Source organism: Ambystoma mexicanum, chromosome 5p (assembly GCF_040938575.1).
Source record: "Ambystoma mexicanum isolate Mex_15411 chromosome 5p, UKY_AmexF1_1, whole genome shotgun sequence".
Lineage (NCBI taxonomy): Eukaryota > Metazoa > Chordata > Amphibia > Caudata > Ambystomatidae > Ambystoma > Ambystoma mexicanum.
In genome coordinates, this window is record NC_090930.1 from 659,901,243 (window position 1) to 659,924,566 (window position 23,324).

The window sequence follows — 23,324 nt, forward strand, 5'->3', positions numbered from 1 at the left end:
CCGAGATCGAAACTTCCTGCTGGATGGCCCAGAACTCGAGCTGCATCGCCTCCCTGCACAGACGAAGTGACCCTGCCCCCCCCTTTTTGTTGAGGTAGTGCATGGCCACCGTGTTGTCCGTCAGGATCAGGACACACTTTCCTCGCACAGTCGGCAGAAAAGCCTTCATGGCTAGCCTGACGGCCCTCAGCTCCAACAGATTGATATAGAGTCTGGACTCTGACGGAGACCAACGACCGCTGACTGTCAACTTGTTGGCATGAGCTCCCCATCCCGTGAGGGATGTGTCCCTCACGATCGTCATCTCCGGCCAGGGAAGCCAAAACGGAGCCCCCTTCATCAGATTGCCTTCGACGGCCCACCACAGAAGGTCCTGGGCGACCAAGGGCGGCACCTGAATAGGGTCCGACATCCTGCCGGAAGATTTCGACCACTGCATCTTGAGTGCCCACTGCAAAGATCTCATCCGCAGACAAGCCTCTGGCACCAGAAGAATGCAGGATGCCATGAGGCCGAGCAACCTCAAGAACCTGAACGCCGGGAGCGTCTGGGCAAGTTGAAACTTGTGCACCATCTGCTGAATGCGAAGAGCCCTCACCTGGGGAGAAAAACACAGCCCCAGGGATGTGTCGAGCACTGCTCCGATGTACTGGAGCCGCTGTGTTGGCGTCAAATGGGACTTCTTTAAATTGAGGGAGAAGCCCAGCTTGTGAAGGGAGTGGCAAGTGACGGACAGATGATCCAGGACTTGCTCAGGAGAGCTCCCCCTGATCAGTCAATCGTCCAGGTAGGGGTAGACGTGAATCCCCCCTTTCCTGAGATGCGCTGCCACCACCACCATTAGCTTGGTGAAAACCCTCGGGCGGGGGTCAAACCGAACGTCAGGACCCGAAACTGAAAGTGCGAGTCGCCAACCGCGAACCTCAGGTACTTCTTGTGCTTGGGATGGATCGGCACATGGAAGTAAGTGTCCTTGAGGTCGAGAGACACCAACCAGTCCTGAAGTTGAAGGGCCTGGAGGACTTGAGAGAGAGTAACCATCTTGAACTTGTCCTTCCGGAGGAGTTTGTTCAAACCGCGCAAGTCCATGATGGGTCTCAATCCCCCGTCTTTCTTCAAAATCAAAAAATAAGGGGAATACCATCCCTTGTTCCTCTCCGCTACAGGCACCAGTCCTATGGCGCCTTTCTCCAGCAGGGCTTGAATTTCTTGCGCAAGGAGCGGATCCGGACTCTTCAAAGAGAGGTTCCCAGGTGGATTGTCATGAGGCCTCTGCCGAAAGGGAAGACAGTAGCCATGGGTTATGATCTCCAGAACCCACACATCTGAAGTAATGGCACGCCACTCTACAAGATGCTGCGCCAGCCTTCCCCCAACTGGCGAACCATGGGACATGCCTCATGACTGAGTGGTAGCGGCTGCGGCGTTGCCTAAGGGCAAAGAGGCAACTGCCCGAGCGGCTTTGGCACCTCGAGTACCCTGTTTTCCACCTCTGGTACTCCTACGGTGGCCTCTTTGACTGACAAGCTCCTCTCGCTTTACTGAAGGATGAGTAATAACGAAAGGAACCTCCCCTCCATTGTTGTCCCCTAGGACGAAAAGGCGGAGGTTGTCGAACTGCAGCGCCCAACGACTTCGCTGCAGCTTTGGAGGTCTGCAACCTCTCAAGGCTGTCGTCAGCCTTGCTGCCAAAAAGATGTTCACCGTCAAAGGGCATGTTGAGGAGCCGGGACTGCACATCAGTAGCGAACCCCAACTTCCGCAACCCTGCTTATTACGGTGCTCGCCGCCATGGACCGGCTGACACAATCTGCCATGTCCAAACCCGACTGAATGGCCTCACACATGCCATCCTTGCCATCCTGGACCATAGCAAGGAAACCATCCCGTTCGTCCACTTCGGGAATATGTTCAGCCGCTAATGCAACACAGTTCCACAGTGTGTGTGTGAAACCAGACAAGGCACATACGGAGTTGGCCGCCTGAAGCGCCATACCCCCTAGAGGAAAACACTTTCTTCAAACGTTTGCCGTCCCTATCCGGAGGGATGGTAGGATACAACGCCTGCTTTGCCAGGGCCATAGCCGCCTGCACCACCAAACTCTCCGGAGTTGGGTGCCTGGACAAGTAGCAGGGGTTGCTACTGGCTGGATGGTATTTTCGCGACAAAGACTTGCCCACTGCCGGGAGACTCTCCGGAGCAGTCCAAGCCGCCGCCACCCTTCTCTGCAGAGCCATATGAAACGGAAGTACCGGGTCAGTGGGGGGACCAAGATCGAGGATGTCCGTAAGATCATCCTGAACAAACTCCCCTGGGGGAGCCGACCATCCCAAGTACTCGGTGACCCGAGACGTAAGGCGCCGGTACGAAGAATCGGCATGAGTGCCAGGCTGAGGCCTACAAAACTCCACCTCCGGAGAGGTGCCCAGTCCACTGGCATCATGCAGTGACTGCCTCAGGTCTTCAAATTGGCTATGGCCCGAGAGAAGCTCATCTGGCACCGTATCCGGAACCAAGCCCTCATCAGAGCCCTCAACAACCTCTGAAATGTACTCCAGGCGGTGAGAGGAAGGCACCTGAGGACCAAAGCTATGCCTGACCTTAGCCAGAGCCTTTCTAGGGGCTTCCCCGGTGCCCCGGGGCCCCTCCGACACCACCGCCTCGAAAGGCGTCGAGGGCGCGGAACGAATCGGCGCCGGAGTCGAGAGAATCAGCGTCGATATCGAGTGAATCGGCGTCGACGTCAGCCGCAGCGCCGCCAGCATCGACGGCGTCGACACAGGCCTCGATGCCAGAGCTCCGAGCGTGTCCTTCGACGACCTAGGCGCCGACAGCGTCGACGACCCCCTCGGAGGCGGAGCCTCGAGAGGCCGTCGATGACCTCGGCGCCACAGGCGTCGACGTCTTCCTCGAAGACTGCACAGGATCACGCGGTCTCGAGCGCGTCGAGGACCGGGAACAGGCATGGCGAGAACGGTTACCCTTGTCCGAGCGGGACCTCTCCCGCGAACCGTGCCAACCACCCGAGCCCGAAGGCGTGCGAGCAGTGTCTCTCGACCGATCACGACCGACCCCACTTGTAGGCACGGACCCATTCCTCCGGTGTCGCTTGCATGGTGGGATAAGCGACCCGCCGACGGGCGGAGTCCTCGGAAGAGGACGGGGAAGGCGACCCATGCCGGCGCTTCCGGGAATGCCGCGAAGAGGCAGAGGAGTGTCGAGACCGACTCCTGGAAAGAGACCCACTGGACCTCAGATGATGACGCAGAGAGTCGCCTCTCGAATCATCCCTCGAAAGCCCCGCAGATCTCGACATCCGGGGCTTAGACACCATACCTACGGACAACTTCTTCTTGCCCTCCCGCAAGGCTTTGGCCGTGAGCGACTGGCACTCGACACAGTCGTCCGTGTCGTGGGCCTCCCCGAGGCACCAGAGGCAGGCGTCGTGCAAGTCCGTTACCGACATCTTGGACCCACAGTCCCCTCATTTTTTTAATCCCGGACGCGGGGTTGAAGACGAGGTAGACATCGTCACAAACAGGCCTTTTCACAAAACCGAACAGGTTCAAAGAACCGAGAAGATTACAAGAGAAACTCCAAAGAGGCGAAGCGTACCGAGATTCACGAAGCGAACACGTTCGCGGAAAAAACGGAACTGAGGCTACGGCCATCGTGCGTCCTACTTATCACATCGGGTGACGTCGGCCATCGAAGGAGGTCCTCGGGGACGGCGCATCGACGTCATCGACGTAGGAAGCAGACGCCACAGGCGTCGCCGTCTTCTTCGAAGACTGCATAGGATAACGCGGTCTCGAGCGCGTCGAGGACCGGGACCTGGAACAGGCATGGCGAGAACAGTTACCCTTGTCCGAGCGGGACCTCTCCCGCGAACCGTGCCAACCACCCAAGCCCGAAGGCATGCGAGCGGTGTCTCTTGATCGATCACGACCAACCCCACTCGGAGGCGCGGATGGACAGGTGCCCTGCGATTCGAGAATCGCTAACATCTTCTTCCCGAAGGAAGCCCATTCCTCCGGTGTCACTTGCATGGTGGGATAAGCGACCCGCCAACGGGCGGAATCCTCGGAAGAGGACGGGGAAGGCGATCGATGCCGGCGCTTCCGGGAATGCATCGAAGAGGCAGAGGAGTGGCGAGACAGACTCCTGGAAGAAGACCCACTGGACCTCCGATGATGACGCGGAGAGTCGCCTCTCGAATCATCCGTCGAAAGTCCCGCAGACCTCGACTTCTGGGGCTTAGACACCCTACATACGGACAACTACTTCTTGCCCTCCCGCAAGGCCTTGGCCGTGAGCGACTGGCAGTCGACACAGTCGTCCGTGTCGTGGGCCTCCCAGAGGCACCAGAGGCAGGCGCCGTGCAAGTCCGTTACCGACATCTTGGACCCACAGTCCCCGCATTTTTTGAAGCCCGGACGCGGGGTTGAAGACGAGGTAGACATCGTCACGAACAGGCTTTTTCACAAAACCGAACAGGTTCAAAGAACCGAGAAGGTTACAACAGAAACTCCAAAGAGTCGAGGCGTACCGAGATTCACGAAGCGAAAACGTTTGCGGAAAAAACGGAACTGAGGCTACGGGCGTTGTGCGTCCTACTTATCACATCGGGTGACGTCGGCCATCGGAGGAGGTCCTCGGGACGGCGCATCGACGTAGGACGCAGAAAAAATTTCCAAAGCAGCACAGCTGTGGTGATTACTGTCAAAGATATGGAATACGTCGGAGGACCCAATCCCCTCGAATAGGGTATTCTTAGTCATTCAAGGTACCTATTCTTTTCTAGTTCCACTAGAATGATTAGTGTTACAGCTTGCCTGATAGATAGAAAGGCTAAAGTCAGTACACAGGATCGCACAATCAGTGCAGGTAACGTGATGCGTGTTACTGCTTGCCTAATGATTAGAATAGGTAGTGTGAGTGCACAAGCCAGCCCGGTCCCCCGCATCAGAGGGCAGTGTACTCCATGTTGGCAGCTCATCCCCATATGTGCAGGGATAGGTGACAACTAAAGGGCCATCAAACCTCCCACAATATATAATATGCAAATATGATTGAATATCTGTACACTTTAGTCTGAATCTTCAGCAACCGAGATACCTATTACTGGCATTTACATTTCTATATATATGTGTGTCATCATATGACATAACTGCAAGTGAAGTGTGTATATAGGGATGTTCAAAACCCTTTGAACAGTCTACATCAAAGGCAATCTGCCAAATCTACTGTAAAAACACATTCATTTCATGTTTTTTGTTTAGACCTTCTGTCGTTCATCTTAAAAGGCAAATGCATTTTGATTCCATCTGTCAGAGTTTTAATGTGAGGTTGCCTCCCCATTTAATTTGGCTTTCATTAACCCAATGAATCTCAGATCTTTTTTATTGTCCATTTGGTGGCATTCTTGCCAATGCAAAGCCAAAGGTAATTTTGGGTCTTGACTTCACATTAGGACGTGAAGCAAATGCTGAGATATGAAGGCAGTCAGGGATCTAACCCATGAAATCTGATACTCTTGTCAACGACCAGATGAAGACGAACGTTTAAATGGTATATGCCCTGATTTGAAGAAGGTGATTGCCGAAACACATTTTATCACTAAGGGCACTTTGTGATGTTTTTTTTTAATAAAACTGAGGACAAACATCTAACTGATGCAGTGCTCCATGAGTAATTTTGCTCTATTCAGTTTTGTGTGCGGTTTGTTGGCTTTTTACCGCATTACTCAGACGTAACAGCAAACCGAAGGATCTCAACATAAGGAAAAGTAGCAACTAGTGAGGTGTCGCCAAGCAGACCAGTCTTCATAAAAGCCAAACCTTTTTCGACTATAAATAATGCATATGCAGCCTTGAAAATGACGATTAGTCGAAACTCGTGTTGGCTCCCTGAAGTGTACCGCCCCAGCTCACCCCTGACGCCTGTGTGGCAATATATTCTTCTCACAAACAATAATTGCCTTAGGAGATCTAACAGAATGATTGGTGAATGTGACACCAAGATTTTATGAGTAATTTTGCCACCTGGACCTATGTGTTCTCACTTTTATTGTTCCCGTCAAACGTTTAAAAGTATGTCTCTCATGTATCAACTTAGATAGATGATGGTCAAAGTATGTGTGACAAACTGTAACAGCTCGGACTTCCTTGGACCCAGTGCTCCACCCAGATGAGCCCAGCTGACCAGAGTACCCCGCACTGGCACCACGTGGATCCCCGCCAATCATGGAGCACCACCCGCATACCATGTACAGTAGCTAATCTTCGCCACCCAATCCTGACTATGTGCCCCCTAGAGTTTACGCCATCCATGACACCATTCTGTAATAAATGTGAATGTTTTACTGATGTTTGGCAGAGTGCTCTCAGAGTTTGCAGAGTTCTCTGCTTGCCCTATATTGGTTTAGATAAACCTTTACCTTTTCTACTTCACCCGCACTTGGTCTTGGTCTCATTCCCATTTGGGGCATGTCCATTATTGACTCTCACTGGGGAGTTTTAAATGCCTTTTGGGGGACGCTCCCTTTCAATGTGGACATGGATAATTATAGATCAGACAAAGAAAAGGACGCTGGATGTCAGACTATATGTACATTATGTGATTCTAAGCAGATTCACAAGCATCAAAAATACTTTTACTGAAAAATGCGACTGTCATTATTCAGGTGTCATTTAAAACGTTTGTCGTTATTTTCCTTTCGTTATTAACACTGCATACCCTTAACACGTTCTATGCATATACATCTAAGAAGGTCTAGTTGTCCATAATGATGTGTTTCAAGCCAATCAGTTGCTAGTTGCTATTTTACATCAACATTTTGTATGGCTATTAAAAATCTGCAATGCGAGTCTTCAGAGACCTGCAGGTACTACCCACGTAAATGCTGTCACTTATGCAGATGAACACACTATGAATGTGCAATTAAGACGATTATAAAGCATTGTGGTGCCTTGAATTAAAAGGTCTCCATTTTGTTAATTGCAAACTCTACATGTGCTGCATTTATAAAAATCATTTTGGTTTAGTTGGTAGCTAGACACTTGTAGTTGGAGTCTTTAGAATACTGAGATGACCAGGTTATAAACTGCCCCCCTGTGCCTTGGCGTATACAATCACAGGCACAACATGACATATTCATTAATACCTGCATCTAACATGAGTATTCCCCTATGTTTTTTAAATGCCTGGTAAATTTGGTGCGAGTTGCTGATGCACCCAGTAAGAAACCGAGGTTATTGTGTTTGTGCTTTGGTTGACTTCTACAGTAAAGCTGTTCTGCTTCATTAATCCGCATTCTGCTTTGTGATTGGTATTACATTGTCAGATATCTGTCGCAATATGCTTGTTTCACTTCTTGGTAACATTCTGTGCCACCACAGTTCCATTTTGCCCTCATTAATTTATCCAAGGGTATACTTTGTGTACATTGTCAAAAATAATGGAATCTTCAGCACTTCCTTTGGTGTTTACTGTGCCATTTTTCAAGTCTGGTAGGTTTAGTCTTTCCATTGCTCAAACATCTACCACGACTGAACGGACGACAGAAAAACACACTCTGAAAATAGCTTCTGCACAGAGGAGCTTTGTGGGCTGTACATAGGCACCACATAGGGATCGTGTTGTGAACCCACCCGCACCACATAGGGATCCTGTTGTGGATCCACCCAATCTCGAGGGCAATACTGATCCACCCGTCCTGATACAATCCACAAGAAACTGAAATAATCCAGACCAAACACCAGTTGCGGACTATTCATAGCATGTGAACTGAAAATCTATCCAAACGTTGCACATTTTTTCACATCCAGTTGTGAATATGATGTGGGGTATTTGCATCTCTCTTATAAAATGACATTTTCACTACATTTTTAAGCAACGGTAATTAACATTGGACATTTAACCAAACTGAATTCAAGTTTCCAGTCCCAACTGCTCCAGGGAAGGTAAATCATTTTTTAGAACATTTTCGATAGAGAAGTAGATTTCAGAGGAAAGAAAAGCAATACTTAAACCGTTTTTGAATTGCCAGCTCCAATTAGCAGCAAACCAACGTATTTATTAGTTTGGCTTTCCTCCTCGGTACATAGCACAGATAAGTCACTCAAATTCACAAAATGAAGCTCCTAATTTCTAAAAAAAACAGCCATGTTTGGTAAACAAAGTTATATTTATTTTTCTGCATTTTCCCAAAAGAACAAACATCTTTACAATAGAGAGAAATGTAATTTTTTTAAATACCAACGGCCAACAAGTCGTTAACTGTACTTGAGTGAGAAAAGAAAACTCAAATGACCAATATCATACAAAAAAAAATCACAAACATAAAAATTAAAATGGCAAATCATGCCGTAGGTTTGACATCCCTGTTGTGATAAAAGCCGGGAGTGACATATGGAGTCCCTGTTGCTTTCAAGTAGAGTCTCCACATGACTGAATTTGAGGTATAGTTCCAAGATGCCCATTTCAAATCCTCCCTTGCCCTCAAAGAGCAGCATTAGGCGATTTATTTTTAATTCCATAGAGCCCCAGGACCCACAGTATGCAAAAAGCAATTGCAGTAACCTCATTCATGATGAAAAAGCTAAGTGTATTTCATTCAATTGATGAACGTTCAAGACAGCTGTGTGTGCATTTCGTATCCTACTCTAAAGGACAGTTACAATGCACTTTTAACACCACCCAGGAAGCACATCTTTTTGAGGATTCAGTTTTTGATCTTGTATGAAAAGCCACTTGTTGCTATGCCGGCCGTTACACCGCCCCAGATATCCTCCAAACAAGTGCCTTGGTACTCATACAAACACTTATGGTAACCAAATGGGGCTTTGGGATTGAAGTTGGAGTCCCCAGGAAGTCCTCTAATGTACCCTGAGAGAAGAGGGTGGTTCTTGCTCTTGATCTGCAGCGTCTTTCGTCACTTTTCTATGAGTGATTCCAATTGTTCCTGAAGTGAAGAAAGCTGTAACAAAAGAGAAGGAAATGGGATTATTGTCAGTCAAGTAAATTTAAAAAATAATCTCAATTCCCTGACGTGGACGAAATGGCCTCCCAAAGGTTTCCAAAGATTGCCCGTTTGAAAAAATATTGCAACGTTTTTTAGGCTTCCTGGTAAGGTTTTGAATTGGGAGTATTTTTCGGTCGATTTTGAAAGTAGGATATACCATTTATTAGAAAGCTAGTAACATTCTAATTTTAAATAGGAGACAACGAAACCATTTTAATTCTCCAACTGAGACGTGTCTGCTATAATCCATGCTTTTCAATAGCCGGAAACGTGCGTGAATGAAATGCAGGTTTCATTTTAAAGGTTCGATTTACAACCGAAAGCAATACGAAGTGTGCGCCACCTTGAGGCAAATCAATCCTCCTACCACTAATCTGGACGTTGCACACAGGCAGAATTCCATTGCAGCTGTGTTCTTTCCCATTTCCTGGTTTCCTGGTGGGTATTACTGTATTGACAGAAAACATCATGCCAGTGAGTTACAGCGCTACTTCTACGCAGGTCTGCTTTCAGTATGTTCTTTTATGTTGCAATGTGCATACATGTTCAATGTATAGGGGCAGTCCACACGTGGCACTGAAATGGGATTAGCCTCCACACAAGGGGGTGTACGTGCGCTCTCTCCCTCACATAGGGGTGTTTGCATAATGTCCCCTTGCGTGGGCAAGTCTTCAATCAGCCTAACTACTTTGCACATGTTAAAATTAGATTAATGTGGATTCTAGAGCTGCATAGCAGAATCTGTAATTATATGTGGGTTTTAGGAATTCTATAAATGTGGCACACAGCCTGTTCATGTATTCCTACATGAATGCCCTACTTGTATCTGCATGTATTCCTTTTACATTTAAACTCTTTGGCACGTCCTTTGATTACCAGTTTATGTTTGTAGTTTCCAAATATCCTTCTTCTGAAGGGTCTCACAGGTCTGTCTTGTTGTCCAACATAGGCCAAAGAGTTCAAGAAAGTCAGAGCCAAGAAAAGATAATATCCAACTTTGTGGCATTCAGATATTTTGTGGTAACCGTTATGGTCGTGTAGTGGGTCCGCACTATAAGAGGCAGAGACGTTGGTTCCATTAGAGGATAAGAACCGACTGTATCAATAGCCGTGCTATGTAGGCAAACGTGCAAAAAAGCCACCTGCCCCATCGTTCACTACAACAACCCGCTAGCACACAATCGCCACACTGAACCAAACACTAATTAAGCCACAACGTGATCACCCTCATAGTGCATAGAGCTACGCTCTAAGCCATGAAAGCGAGTCAGATCGACCGGGATGGTAAACAGTAGAACCACTTTCAAGGCTACCGAACCGCAAGCCTTCTTTAAGACAGTTCAGAGATTATTTCTCCATTACCAAATCTTTATTTTACTCACTCATGACCAAAGATGATGTCAAGCCTCAGCAGAATAAAAAAAAAATCAATTTACTAACTTCACTCACATTAAAAGCTGCGACACAAATGCATCAATCGATATGCATGCTGCAAATGCTTAAAAATTAACCACAGCCTACACTAGCCACTCCGTCTACCCCTGTGCCACTTTGAAGGACCCTGGTCGTATTCATGAAGGTCCCAACTCTGGCCTTGCACTACCCATCTTCCCAAGACAACTCTGTTGATCAAAAAGCATTCCCCACCTTGATCCCTCTGACTTGAGCAATTTTTTACCCAGGCGTCAAACTCCTATTACTAGAGAAAAACATCAAGCACCGCCTTTAGTAACCAGGCCCTTGATGACGACTGGTCTTGCTTCTGTCTCAACAGCACAAAAATGGTGTCCCCAATATGTCAAGGATGGCCTTCCCTTGATCTGCTTTGGACAGAACAGTTGCAGCTGTTGTGGTCCTTAACAATATCTCGTTATGTTGATCTATTGTTTTGCACGAAAAGGACACTTAATTTCACCAACATTGCGTGGTTAGTCATTTATCTTCATCACATGTACATACAAAGTAAAGGGTATCCAGTCCATTGATCGACAGTAATGAGTTTGACAGATGGTCCACTTAGTCACTGTAGGTCACATGACCCACTATACAGCACTTTCTCCAGATATGCTAGGACTGGTGTTAGATTAGTAAATACCAGTCCTAGTATGTGTGGGGAAGGGGTCAAACAATGACTTTGGCCAGCCGTCCAACTCATTACCATCGAGCAAAGGACATTGATTACAAGTAAAGAACAAATGACTTGGCGCTCTGTAATTCTTTTTATGATGGATATATTGAGTCGCCGCGCCCTGTGACCTGTGACCTTAGTTCTTCCGTTTCTCCCTAGAACCCTGATGCTAAAGGACCAGAGAACCGAAAGGTACACTACCTATCTGGCAATTGGGGCCAGATCGGAGGGTGAGGAGAAACATCTTTCAGAAAGAACATTACTTAGTGGTAAGTAATTTGATCCTGTAATGGATTCCTTCCTCATCTACGATAGACTCCAAAAGCAGTATGCAGATCCGGATGAGAGCAAAGACACCACCTATACTTGAAAGGTCTCGAGTCTCACTCTACCAAGGTGGGCGCCTGGCCCCAATTGGTAATCCAAGGAGTAATGTTTGGTGAACATGTGCAGCAAGGCTGTTAGGAAGGTTTTTAAAAGTAATTATCTGGGATAGGACTTGGAAAACCCAACTTAGGGTTAGCAAGGTTTCTTACAACCCCAGTTGAGCAAAGTCACTCACTGTAGTAGCATATCCCAGCAGCAAGGCTGAACCAAGGAGGAAGGTGGACTCTTGGATAGTACAATGAACACTTAGATAAATTATCAAAATAACACTTATTACAACACTACATTAAGGCACACTTAAAATATCATAAGGTGGCTAGCAATACTTTATCACATATATACAACTCACAGTTGGTTACTGTGGTGATAAATGACAAGGTCCACCACTATAGAAGGGTTCTATATATGTTTATTCCATGAGAGACCCCAACACAAGTCCGTGCACTCGGGGTAAACCAACAGAATAAACTGACAACGATAACTGCATGCAATGGCATTGCAAAATGGAACGCAGGATGCCATCGCACGCACAATTACAAAGAAATGAATAGAGGAATGAACCATGCTTAGATATAACGTATGCTTCCTCCTATATTATGCAGGTACAAAAGGTTAGGGGATAAAAAAGAAAAAAATACACATTTTACAACAAGAATATTACTAAGCACTATAATACATAAACGAAGACTGCTATGAGGACTGTACCCCTGACATTACATTATCATTGAGTCTCAATGGTAGCTCTCTTGTTCGACCACACCTGGATCTCAACCCATCGCCCTCCTCCACACCTTCCTCCCTCTCTAAAGAAACATCACCTCCACCCACAACCTCAGAAATGTGTATCCTCATCCACTGAACAATGTCCTTCAACAACCCCAAGACCTTGATACCACTCCACGCCATCATTCACCTCAACAGGGCTATCACTCCTGCTCCTTCTGTTAGAAAGACCCCGACATGGCAACCTTTTACATACTCCAACGTCTGCCATCACTCGTTACCACATGTTCTTTCCCCCAACTCCTACCACTTGTATAGGGTCAAAGTAACACAAACATCCTTTCATTACCCAGAAGGTTTTTTTGATGCGTACCACATCCCCAAAACACAACAAACCTGTTCTGGTGGGCCAGAATTCATCCACATTCCTGTCATTTTCGTATAACCACTGTGGAAGCATCTGAGAACACATCTTCCTACCCCTCATTTTCTCAAGAGGAGGAACACCTGTAAGAACGCGAGGCGTGTCCCTATATGCCTTCAACATTTACTGCACACAAAACCTCCACTCCATCCCATTTGCAAACGCCAGCTGGATAGACCCTCTAATAATGCTGATACTCGTTCAACTAATCCATTACACTTTGGATTGTATAGTGCTGTGAGATGATTTTCTATATGGTGAACTTTTGCCACTTTTTTCCCATGCCCGTTCTGGTATCTCCACACTACCAGAATCTCGAATTTTAGGGCTTTAAGGGATTTGTCACTGGCACCACATCGTATGCAGCACCCCACCACCAACTCAACCATACTGTCCATTTCCGGCCAACAAAACCTTTCTCTCAATCTTCTTTTGGTCAAATCTTTCCCCAAATGGCCAGCATGACAAGTTCACTGCACAAAGACAGGGGGATGGGGAATCATTAGTTGCCCCTCTTGTCAAACCCCATTGAGAGCAACTCCATTCTTCCCTTACTTTGCAAAAAAGGGTAACTAATTTCCTCACCTTAAAGCCAGCCACATTGTTCTAGCAATAGCCCCCTTTAACTCCACGCCACTCTCAATACCCTCCAACCACAATTCTTTAGAAAACACAGCATTCACTGTAATCCCAACTTGGGCTACCCATTCATCATCAACACCATCTCCAATAGTCACCTCCTCCTTCGGAGACCTCAACAAATAATCTGCAACAGGGTTGCAACGACCTGGCACAAACTTCATAAAATTAAAGCCCTGCAAGGCTGACAACCATCTGGCAATTCTTCGGGTTGCTAAATCCGATTCTCTAGTAGTAAACAAATGAGGTAATGGCCTGTGATCACTCCTTATGCTGTAAAGAATACCCCATACATATGTTTTAAAATAGTGTGATGCCCAATAACAAGCTAAGCTCTCTCTTTCTATCAATAGTGGAATAGCTTGACATTTTGGAAGACAACGCCCATGAGGCAAACGCCACAGGTACCTCAGCACCTTGTTTGCACTGAGTAAAAACAGCACCTATAGCCCTTGAACACGCATCCACAGTGATGGTAGTTTCATGAGATGTATCAGATTTATTTTAAGTACGGGAGGTTTCCAGCTCCTCTTAACTTCCTGAAGAACTCCTCCTCCTCCTCCCTCATACAAACTCTTCTGCCTTTCAACAAATCTTTTAATACTACACACTTGGAAGAAAAGTTCTCAGCAGATTTTGAATAAAACACCACCACCCCCAAGAATGACCTTAACTCATCCCTATTCAAGGGGGACTTGATTTGCAAAATAGCATCAACCATTTCCGGGCAAGTCTCTACGCCCCTGCTTGACAACCTATGGGCCAAACATTTTACCTGTTGAACTTTAAACTGCCACTTCTCTTTCTTTATTGTCAATCCTGCTGTCTCACGCCTCCCTAGAGGCTCCCTCACTTTGGTATTGTGTTCCAACTCACTCTTTGCCCCCCCCCAAAGCAACGTCATGGAAACATTGGATGCTGAGTATGCCCTCTAACAGATCTTCCATACTCTTTTTGAAAAACTGAAGCTGCAGAAGCCAACCCAAGTGGTAATCTCTTATACTGAAATGCACCCATGGGTGTAATGAACGCTGTGAGCGCTCTGGATGACTCCTGAAGGTCCACCTGGTGGTAGGCAGAAGATAAATCAAGAGAGGAGTACCATTCAGCTTCCTCCATGGTGGAAAGCATTTCTTCAACTTTGGTTAAAGTGTATCGGTTCACTAGAATATTTGTTTAAATCTCGCAAATCTACACATAACATGATCCTTCCATCCCGACGTTGAGTCACCACTATTGGCGATAGCTGCACACTACTTTCCATGGGTCCAATGACCCCCCCAACCCCCTGTTTATGCATGCTAGGACTTGCATTCTCCAACAATTGAATTATATGCGTGTAACTCCTTAACCTCCCAATACCTTTGCAGAAAACTCTACTCCTACCAACCTAATCTCAGAATTTCTCTGATGCATCCTTCCCCAGCCAGCCACGCAAACCTTGGCATGAATGCGTTCCATGCGTTTCCATGTGCAACATCGCACCACACAAAACCCTGTATATCTATCGTCCTCCCCACTATACACTCGGAGTGGTATGCAATGTGTGTTTTTTGTCACTTCAAATCTCCCTATATTTAGTCTCAGAAATGACGGTGTATGGTGAACCAGAATCTTCCAAAGCTTTAATCACATTCCCTGCCACCACAATGTCCACCACGGGGGGTGGGGGGGGGGCGGGAGTATTCCCCATCTTCATCATCACCAACTTCCCCCACAATGTGAACCACTTTGTTTGACCAATCTTGTTTCTCTTCAACGACACATTGTATTCCAATTTCCCCCAATTTAGTAGCAGAGTTGATTTTGCAAAAGCTGGCAAAATGAAACAACTGTGCCACATTTTCTGCATCTCCCTCTATTTGCTGGACACTCCCTAGGATTGATTCCATGTTTTTTAAACCCGCACTGAGGACAATTCCCCTTGTGCCCCCCTTGCTGGGAACTCTTATTGTGCCCCCATCCCAGGCTTGTTGGTCTTCAAGGCACACACCTTAGAATCCTCAGCAGACACCTCTCTCCCCCACTCTTCCCCACTACCTTTCACCATCTGAACACTTTCCTTCCAATTTTTTTGTTTACCGCCTATAAACGTTTACTTGTCAACTCCATAACCTTCGCAATAGACAAAGCATCCTGTAAAGGAGGGTTTTTAACCACAACCTTTCCTGTATTTTAGAGTCAGGTGTGTGCATCATTAATTGATCCTGAATGTATTCATCTTCCCTTCCCGTGAATTTGAAAGATGCCAATAACCCTCTTAAATCAGCAACACAATTATCCAGTCTCACCCACCCCCTGCTTCATAAAGAAAAATGTGTCTTTCAAATACCACATTTACTTGTTTTCCATATTGCACCTCTGACCTCCTCATGGCTTTGCCATATAAACCATCCCCATCTCCATCTCCATCTCCACCACCCCCCTCTTCGCCTTCAGTCCTTTCCACAATCTGGTAATTTTCTGATCACCAAGTGGGGTTGGGTGGGCACAGCTTGTATATGTCCGATTTGTGAGCAATTTGTGTAGTTCTAGTTCAATGATTTAGTCTTGTCACCAGATCTCGCCCCATTCGCACTATGGGGTGATTAGATATACTTGCCAAATGTTAGTCTACGTTGGGTATCCCAGACAACTGGAAGGACCTGTGTGGAGATCCACTCGATTATTCACTATATGTTGTATCAATGTTTGTAAGTATGTATAAATTATGATTTATCAAATAGTTTATGAATTTTCACGAAGGGTAGTCTTTATTCAGGAAACAGTTAAAAAATAGGCCTGTGTCAAATAGCGTCCAGTGCATTTCGGTTAACCAAGACCATCTTAAGGGACTTATTTTTACCAGGCTTATTTTTTCTCTACTTGGAGTAAACCAACTAATGACAACTAATGATGTCCCTCCAGTAGCGACCTCCCACTGCACAGCAACCTGAAAGTGCCTTAATGTTCACAAAACGTCAATAACGAAGAAAAGAAAAAAAGTTTATCCAAAATTGTCCCACTTCTGGCCTGAAGATGCTGCCATTTCCTCACAAATGTGTACAATGAAGAATATGATGCCGGTTCTCCGAGAAAGAAACGCCCATCCGAAGACATATTTCCCTGGCGCCAGTATACAGGATATTAGCAGCCCCCATGCGCACACCGTGCCTGATTCTATGCGGCACGACTGCCCAAGGTGCACCAACCAGGAATGATTCGCCCGCCTTACTGGCTCCGACTCGAACCGGGGGGGGGGAGGGGTTTGCCACTTACAGTACAGGTAGCCCAAGCCCTGAATTAGCCTCAGACAAAGGAATAAGCAATCCCTCACCAGCACCCCACCTCACTATGCCTCAGGCACAGAGCATTTCTTATGGCCCAAAGTTTGCGTGTCAGTGCCTATCCTCATATGGAAGTTTGGCTGGCCTACACCGACTCACTGCATCAGTGATACAAAATCTTCCGTACTTCCATCTCACACCACAGGAGAAACCTTCTGTTGTTCCCACCTCGCACCTCATGAGACTAAAAGAGGCTATCTTTCCAACTTCGATGAATCGGGAAATATCAGCGGGTGTCGGGGTCTTTTAATAGAATACCATCTTCGTCACCAGCAAATGTGTGGTCCACCACTATAGAAGGGTTCTATATGGGATACATTACTCACCGTAATCGTATTTCTGATGCTTGTATCTGCTTAGATTCACATGCTGTGCATAGGCCGACATCTAGTGGAAGCTGCGGAGTATTACAGTTTGTTTTTCGAAACTCGAAAATGGGCGTCGACACAGGCGTGCCAGTAATACTATCCCTAGTGTGACGTCCACTGTACCCAAGACCCCTCACGCGTCTAGGATCCTCAGATTGTATTTTTTCTGACATGAGGAAGCATGAGGAGTAGCGTGAGTGCAGATAATCCAAGCAGATAGACAGAAAGGTAAGACTACAAGCAATCATGCGCCTTCTCTCGGAGGGGAGGAAGGGTGGGTCGCATGTGAATCTAAGCAGATGCAAGCATCAGAAATACAATTACGGTGAGTAATGTATCCCTTCTCAGGCTTGTGGAATCTGCTTAGATCACATGCTGTGCATAGATTAGCGAGCAGTACCAGAAGAAGGAGGTGGGATGTGAGAAGGGTCATGAGCAAACAGGTGTCTTAGAACCGCTTGTCCCACTTGTGTATCTGTCTTGGAATGAGTGTCAATGCAGTAATGCTGAGTAAAAGTGTGAATAGAGCTCCAAGTAGCTGCTTTGCAAATGGTGTCGAGGGGAACATTTGCAATGAAAGCCAGAGTGGCCCCAATGCCTCTAGTAGAGTGGGCCCTTGGCGTAAAAGGCAGAGTCTTTTCAGAAAGAGAGTAACACAGCTGTATACAGTTGATAATCCACTTCGAGATAGCGCCTTTAGAGACGCGATCTCCCTCTCTGCCTGTAGCTACGGAGACAAACAGTTGATCTGTTTTCCTTAGCGGTCTGGTTTTATTTACATAGTAGAGGACCGCCCTACGCACATCTAGGGTGTGTAGTTTCACCTCAGCCGAGCTTTGCGGGTTCTGGAAGAAAGCCGGAAGCTCGATGGACTGGTTTACATGGAACTTTGATATAAATTTAGGTGAGAACCTAGGGTGTGTGCGTAAAACCAGTTTGTCTTTGTGGATAGTAAAGAAAGGATCCTGCACTGACAGAGCCTGAATTTCACTGACCCTTCTTATAGAGGTAATGGCTACTAAGAAGGCCGTTTTATACGTCAGGTGTTTGAGACTACTTTTATGCATGGGTTCGAAAGGGGGGCCCATGAGCTTAGCTAGCACCACATTAAGGTCCCATCCTGGCGGTGGGTTCGAAATAGGAGGGTGAAGTCTCTTTACTCCTTCCATGAAGGCTTTAACTACTGGTACTTTCCACCACGACACCTTGTTATGGGATGTGGTGTAAGCCGAGAGGGCTGCCAGGTGTACTTTCAGAGAGTTAAAAACCAATCCTGCATCCAGCAGGTGGAGCATGTATGTCACAACGTTGGAAGGAGTGCAATCAACAGGGTTGATTTGTTTATTCTGGCACCAAATAACGAATCTCTTCCACTTGTCAAAGTAACAGTGCCTTGTGTTTGGTTTCCTGGATTCTTTTAGGATGTTCATACACCTCTGTGGTAAATTGAGATGTCCAAACTCTATGACCTCAGGAGCCATGCTGCCAGGTTCATTGAGTTGGGTTGCTGGTGCACTGTTTGACCTTGTTGCTGGGACAGTAGGTTGTACCAGGCTGGAAGTTTGATGGGCTCGCACACCGCCATCCTGCGTAGGTGTGGAAACCATGGTTGTCTCGCCCACATGGGAGCAACTAGGATGAGCGTCATCGATTCCTTGTTCATCTTGTACACCACCTTCCTGATGAGAGGAGTTGGTGGAAAAGCGTACGCAAACATCCCTGACCAGTTCATCCACATGGCGTTCCCTTGGGAGTCTGGCTGGGGGAACCTGGATGCAAATCCTGGGCATTGTTTGTTTTCGCTTGTGGCGAATAAGTCTATAGTGGGGAAACCCCACTGAGAGAAGAGATCTTCTACGAACTCTCTGTGAAGGACCCATTCGTGTTCTTCTGGGAGGGAGTCTCTGCTTAGAGCATCCGCTAGGGAATTGAGCTCCCCTGGAACATGTTGCGATGACAGGAAGATCTTCCGTCTGAGTGCCCATATCCAGATTTTCTGGGCAAGTTTGGACAGATTTTGCGAACGAGTCCCTCCTTTGCTTGTTCAGATAGAACATGGCTGTCGTGCTGTCCGTCCGGATCTGCACCGACAAGTTTAGTAGATGGGGCTCGAACGCCCGAAGCGCTCGGAATACTGCCAGAAGCTCTAGCAGGTTGATGTGGTTCTTGGCTACTGAGTGAGACCAGAGACCCTGAGCTGTGTGGTGGAGATGGTGAGCTCCCCACCCAGTCAGGCATGCATCTGTAGTCACCACTGCCTGTACTTCTGGATCGTAAAAGGGTTTTCCCCTTGCGAGATTCTCTCTTGTCCACCAGTGTAGGCTTTGTACAAGTGTTGGCGAAACGACCACTAGATCGTCCCACTGACCACTTGCCTGAGACCACTGTTTCGCCAACCATTCCTGCATGGGACGCATGCGCAGTCACGCGTTGGGGACCAGGTAAATGCATGACGCCATCATGCCCAGTAACCGCATTGCTTTGCGTACCGTTATTTGTTGACCGGACTGATAATGTGGAATTTGCAGTAGTATATTCCGAATTCTCTCTTCCGAAGGGAAGGTCAACCCTTTCTGAGTATCTAGAATTGCTCCTAGGAACTGTTTTGAGGTGCTTGGCACCAGGCTTGACTTCTTCTCGTTGATTGAGAAGCCTAATTCGTGGAGGAGGTCGATAGTCCTTTGAATGTTTGTCCTGCAAATTCCTGGGGTTTCCCCCGTTATGAGCCAGTCGTCCAGATAAGGGTACACTGGGATTGCCTCCCTGCGTAGGTGTGCAGCTGCCACCGCCAGTACCTTGGTGAATACCCTTGGTGCTGAAGCTATCCCGAAGGGCAGTACCTTTAATTGGTAGTGGCGACTGTCCACCTTGAAGCGCAAGTACTTTCTGTGCGCCGGGAGCATGGAAATATGAAAATAAGCATCTTTCATATCCAAGGTTGCCATGTAATCCCCCTTTTTTAGGAGGGGGATTACCTCTTGTAGCGTGGTCATACGGAATTTTTGGGGCTTGACATACCTGTTGGCAGGCCGTAAGTCCAATACTGGGCGCATTGTCAAATCTTTCTTTGGCACAAGGAAGTAAGTTGAATAGATACCCTTGTTTACCTGGTGTCCTGGGACGAGTTCTATCGCGTCCTTTTCTAGCAGAATGGCGATCTCCTCGAGAAGGATCTTCTGATGTTCTAAGCAGTGTACTTTTTGTCGTGGGGGATGGTTCCGGGGACGCTGCAGTAATTCTATACAATATCCTGTGGACACTGTTAACAGCACCCATCTGTCTGAGGTGATCCCTTCCCAAGCCTGGGTGAAGTTGGAAATGCGTCCCCCTACTGGGGTTGCGTGAGAAGGGACCCTGAACTGAGCGTCACTGCTTTGGTGGAGGCGTGCCAGCTCCCTTGTTGGGGCTGCCTCTGCCTCTCCCACGACCTCTTGTTACCCCTGCCGTAACCTTGGGTAGACTGCTGGCTGTTGTTCCACTGTGTACCCTGTCCCTGGGCATAGTTGCCTCTTTGTGAATTTTGGCCGCGTGGGCGACGAAAATTACTGTTCCCCCTCTGATTAGGGGGTTTGTTGGTTAGTTGGCCAAGGGATTTCAGTGTTTCGTATTCGTCCTTGGCGTTTTCCAGTGTGTCTTCGACCGCTTTCCCAAACAATAGATCGGGTTCCACCGGCTTGTCTATTAATGAAGCCTGCGTTTCTGTTTTGAACCCCGACTGCCGTAACCACGCATGTCTTTTGATAACAGTACCTTCTGCTATCAATCTCCCTGCGTTGTCCGCGGCGTCGAAAGTTGCTTTCAATATGCAACCAGACACGGCTCTCCCTTCTGCCGAGATCCGAGGCAATTGGCCCTTTAACGGTTCAGGAGCAGAGGCTATGAGTGCCGCGACCTCTTCCCATTGATGGCAGTTGTAGCTGGCCAACAGGGTGGTGGAGTTAGCAATCCTTGCCTGGTAGGCGGACGTTGAGGCTACCTTCCTGCCAAACCCGTAAAGTTTCTTGCTCTCCTTGTCGGGAGGAGCTTCTGACGAAGATAAGGGTGTTCCAGCCCTCTTCCGAGTGTTGGTAACAACTAGGGAGTCTGGTTTAAGATGTCCTGTTATATAGAGAGGGTCAGACTGGGCTGCCCGGAAAAGTTTTTCGACCCTGGGGTTGACTGCTCTGGTGAGGTTTGGGTTCACCAGGGACGGATCTATTCTTCGTTGGATGGATTTAAGGATAGGGATGGTCTGAGCGACCGGCCTCCTCTCTCCCACCAATTCTTCTGCGAAGTCCCTTTCCTCCTGTACACCGTGGGTGTCGATGTGAAAATGTTCTGCCGCGCGAGCGAGAACCTCATTAAGGAGGGGCTGGTTATCGACTGGCGAGTCGGTAACTGGGGCTTCGTTCTCTACCGGGGAATCTACTCTGTATATTTCCTGCTCATCTTCTCCCTCCTCCTGGTCCTCATCATCCGCATAGTATTCCGTCCCGGTTTGTTCCTTCATAATTTCAAACTCCTGGTCCCCCTCAGGGAAAGGCTCTCCTTGGTACCTGGGGTGTGGAGTAGAGTATGGAGTAGAGTAAGGCTGCACCTCGAAGGGTTCAGGTCTTTCGAACCGGGCCTTTTTACTTAGGGGGATAGGATCAGTGGAACCTGAGGGTGTGGCCCCCTGAGGGTCATACAAGAGGAAATGCTCTGGATTCTTGTCGTAAAAATCAGCCAAGGAAGACATCCTTGACATGACCCTGTCTATGTCTTCACTGGACCATTCTTTGGAACAGGGGATGACTTTAGTAGGCAATTTAGGGGACTTATCAAGGGTACCCTTGCTGGATGTTGATCTCTCAGTAGACTTGAATTTGTCTGTCTGCTTAGGGGGGAAGGATGGCCTTACAGGAGTGGAAGAATGTGCTTTCCGCTGTTCCCCCCCCTCCCCGTGCGTGGAAAAATGTTTTCCCTGTCCCTTGGAGGCCCCGGAGACTTTCGACGCCTGGCGTCGAGGATCGGGAGAGGTATCTGTGTTTTTCGAGCGTGGGGCCTCGCTGGTGTTAACTGCGGGCTCCGTCTCTTGGAGCGCGGCCTGGGGGTGGAAGTCGTCTTCGTCCTCCGACGATCGAACTTCCGTTAGTCTAGGGAGCGAGGCACTCTTGGCAAGAGTGGATGATTGCCTTGCGTCATTAGGCGATCTCGATCGAGAGCGCCCAGAGGACACCGAGTCGGACCGTTCTATCTGTGCCTCTTTCCGAGAAGTCGACGAGGTTCGGTTGGACTTAGTGTGCTTAGTGTGTGTAGGGTGTGTAGCGCTTGCGTCACCGGGGGTCTTCCCCATAGCCGCCCTGCCGGACGACCTTCCGAGGTCGGGGACCTGCGCTCGGCTGTCTTTCGACGCCGTAATGCCCTCGCCGTCCGAAAGTACAGCGTCGCTGCCATCGCTGAAGGCGCCCTCCGCTGCCATGGCCGCCTGCCTGGCGTGGTGGGCCCAACGCTTTGTCGAACGGTCCTTAAGTGTCTTAGGTTTAAACCTACTACACGCTCTGCAGTTGGCTTCGGGGTGGTCCCTCGGCAAGCAGAGATTGCACGTGGCGTGCCTGTCGACCCAAGGGTATTTGCGGTTGCACTTGGGGCAGAATTGGAAAGGGGTACTCTCCATACGCACCTTGAGGCAGCGGGCTGGTAAGTGTAGGAAATATATAAGTGTACCTATATACCAAGAGTGAAGAGTATGTACCACCCCCCACTCTCCCTACTTGCAGGGCCGAGGCCAGCGGCCTACCAGGCCCGGGCCGAGGCCAGCGGCCTTCCGAGGCCCAGATCCGTCGTGCAGCAGCCGACAGTCGATGTCTTCTCCAGCCGTCGTCGAGTGTCGAGGGTCGACGTTGGGGTGGGGAAGGATGTCAATAAAGAATTATAAATTTCAATTATTAGCAAAAGTATGGCTACGGCCAGGGGACTCCGCAAGATGCTTCCGACCAGTATGGCGGAAAAAAACAATCTGAGGATCCTAGACGCGTGAGGGATCTTGGGTACAGTGGACGTCACACTAGGGATAGTATTACTGGCACGCCTGTGTCGACGCCCATTTTCGAGTTTCGAAAAACAAACTGTAATACTCCGCAGCTTCCACTAGATGTCGGCCTATGCACAGCATGTGATCTAAGCAGATTCCACAAGCCTCAGAAATATGTTTATTTCATGAAAGAGACCCCAACACAAGTCTGTGCCCTGGGGGAAAACTGAATAAACCGACAACGAAAACTGCGCACAATGGCATTCCAAAATGGAACGCAGGATGCCATTGCGCGCACGATTACAAAGATA

General features: G+C 48.0%; 1 protein-coding gene across 2 annotated transcripts in view; it reads right to left on the minus strand.

Annotated features, from left to right (window-relative positions):
• Positions 1-8,170: 8,170 nt before the first annotated feature.
• Positions 8,171-23,324, minus strand: part of TAF7L (TATA-box binding protein associated factor 7 like) — a 467,210-nt gene continuing 452,056 nt past the window's right edge. For both annotated transcript variants that reach the window (XM_069613027.1, XM_069613026.1), the window contains one exon: positions 8,171-8,981. In XM_069613027.1, coding sequence (XP_069469128.1) covers positions 8,937-8,981 — 45 coding nt within the window. In that variant the 3' untranslated portion in view covers positions 8,171-8,936. The remainder of the gene's footprint in view (positions 8,982-23,324) is intronic.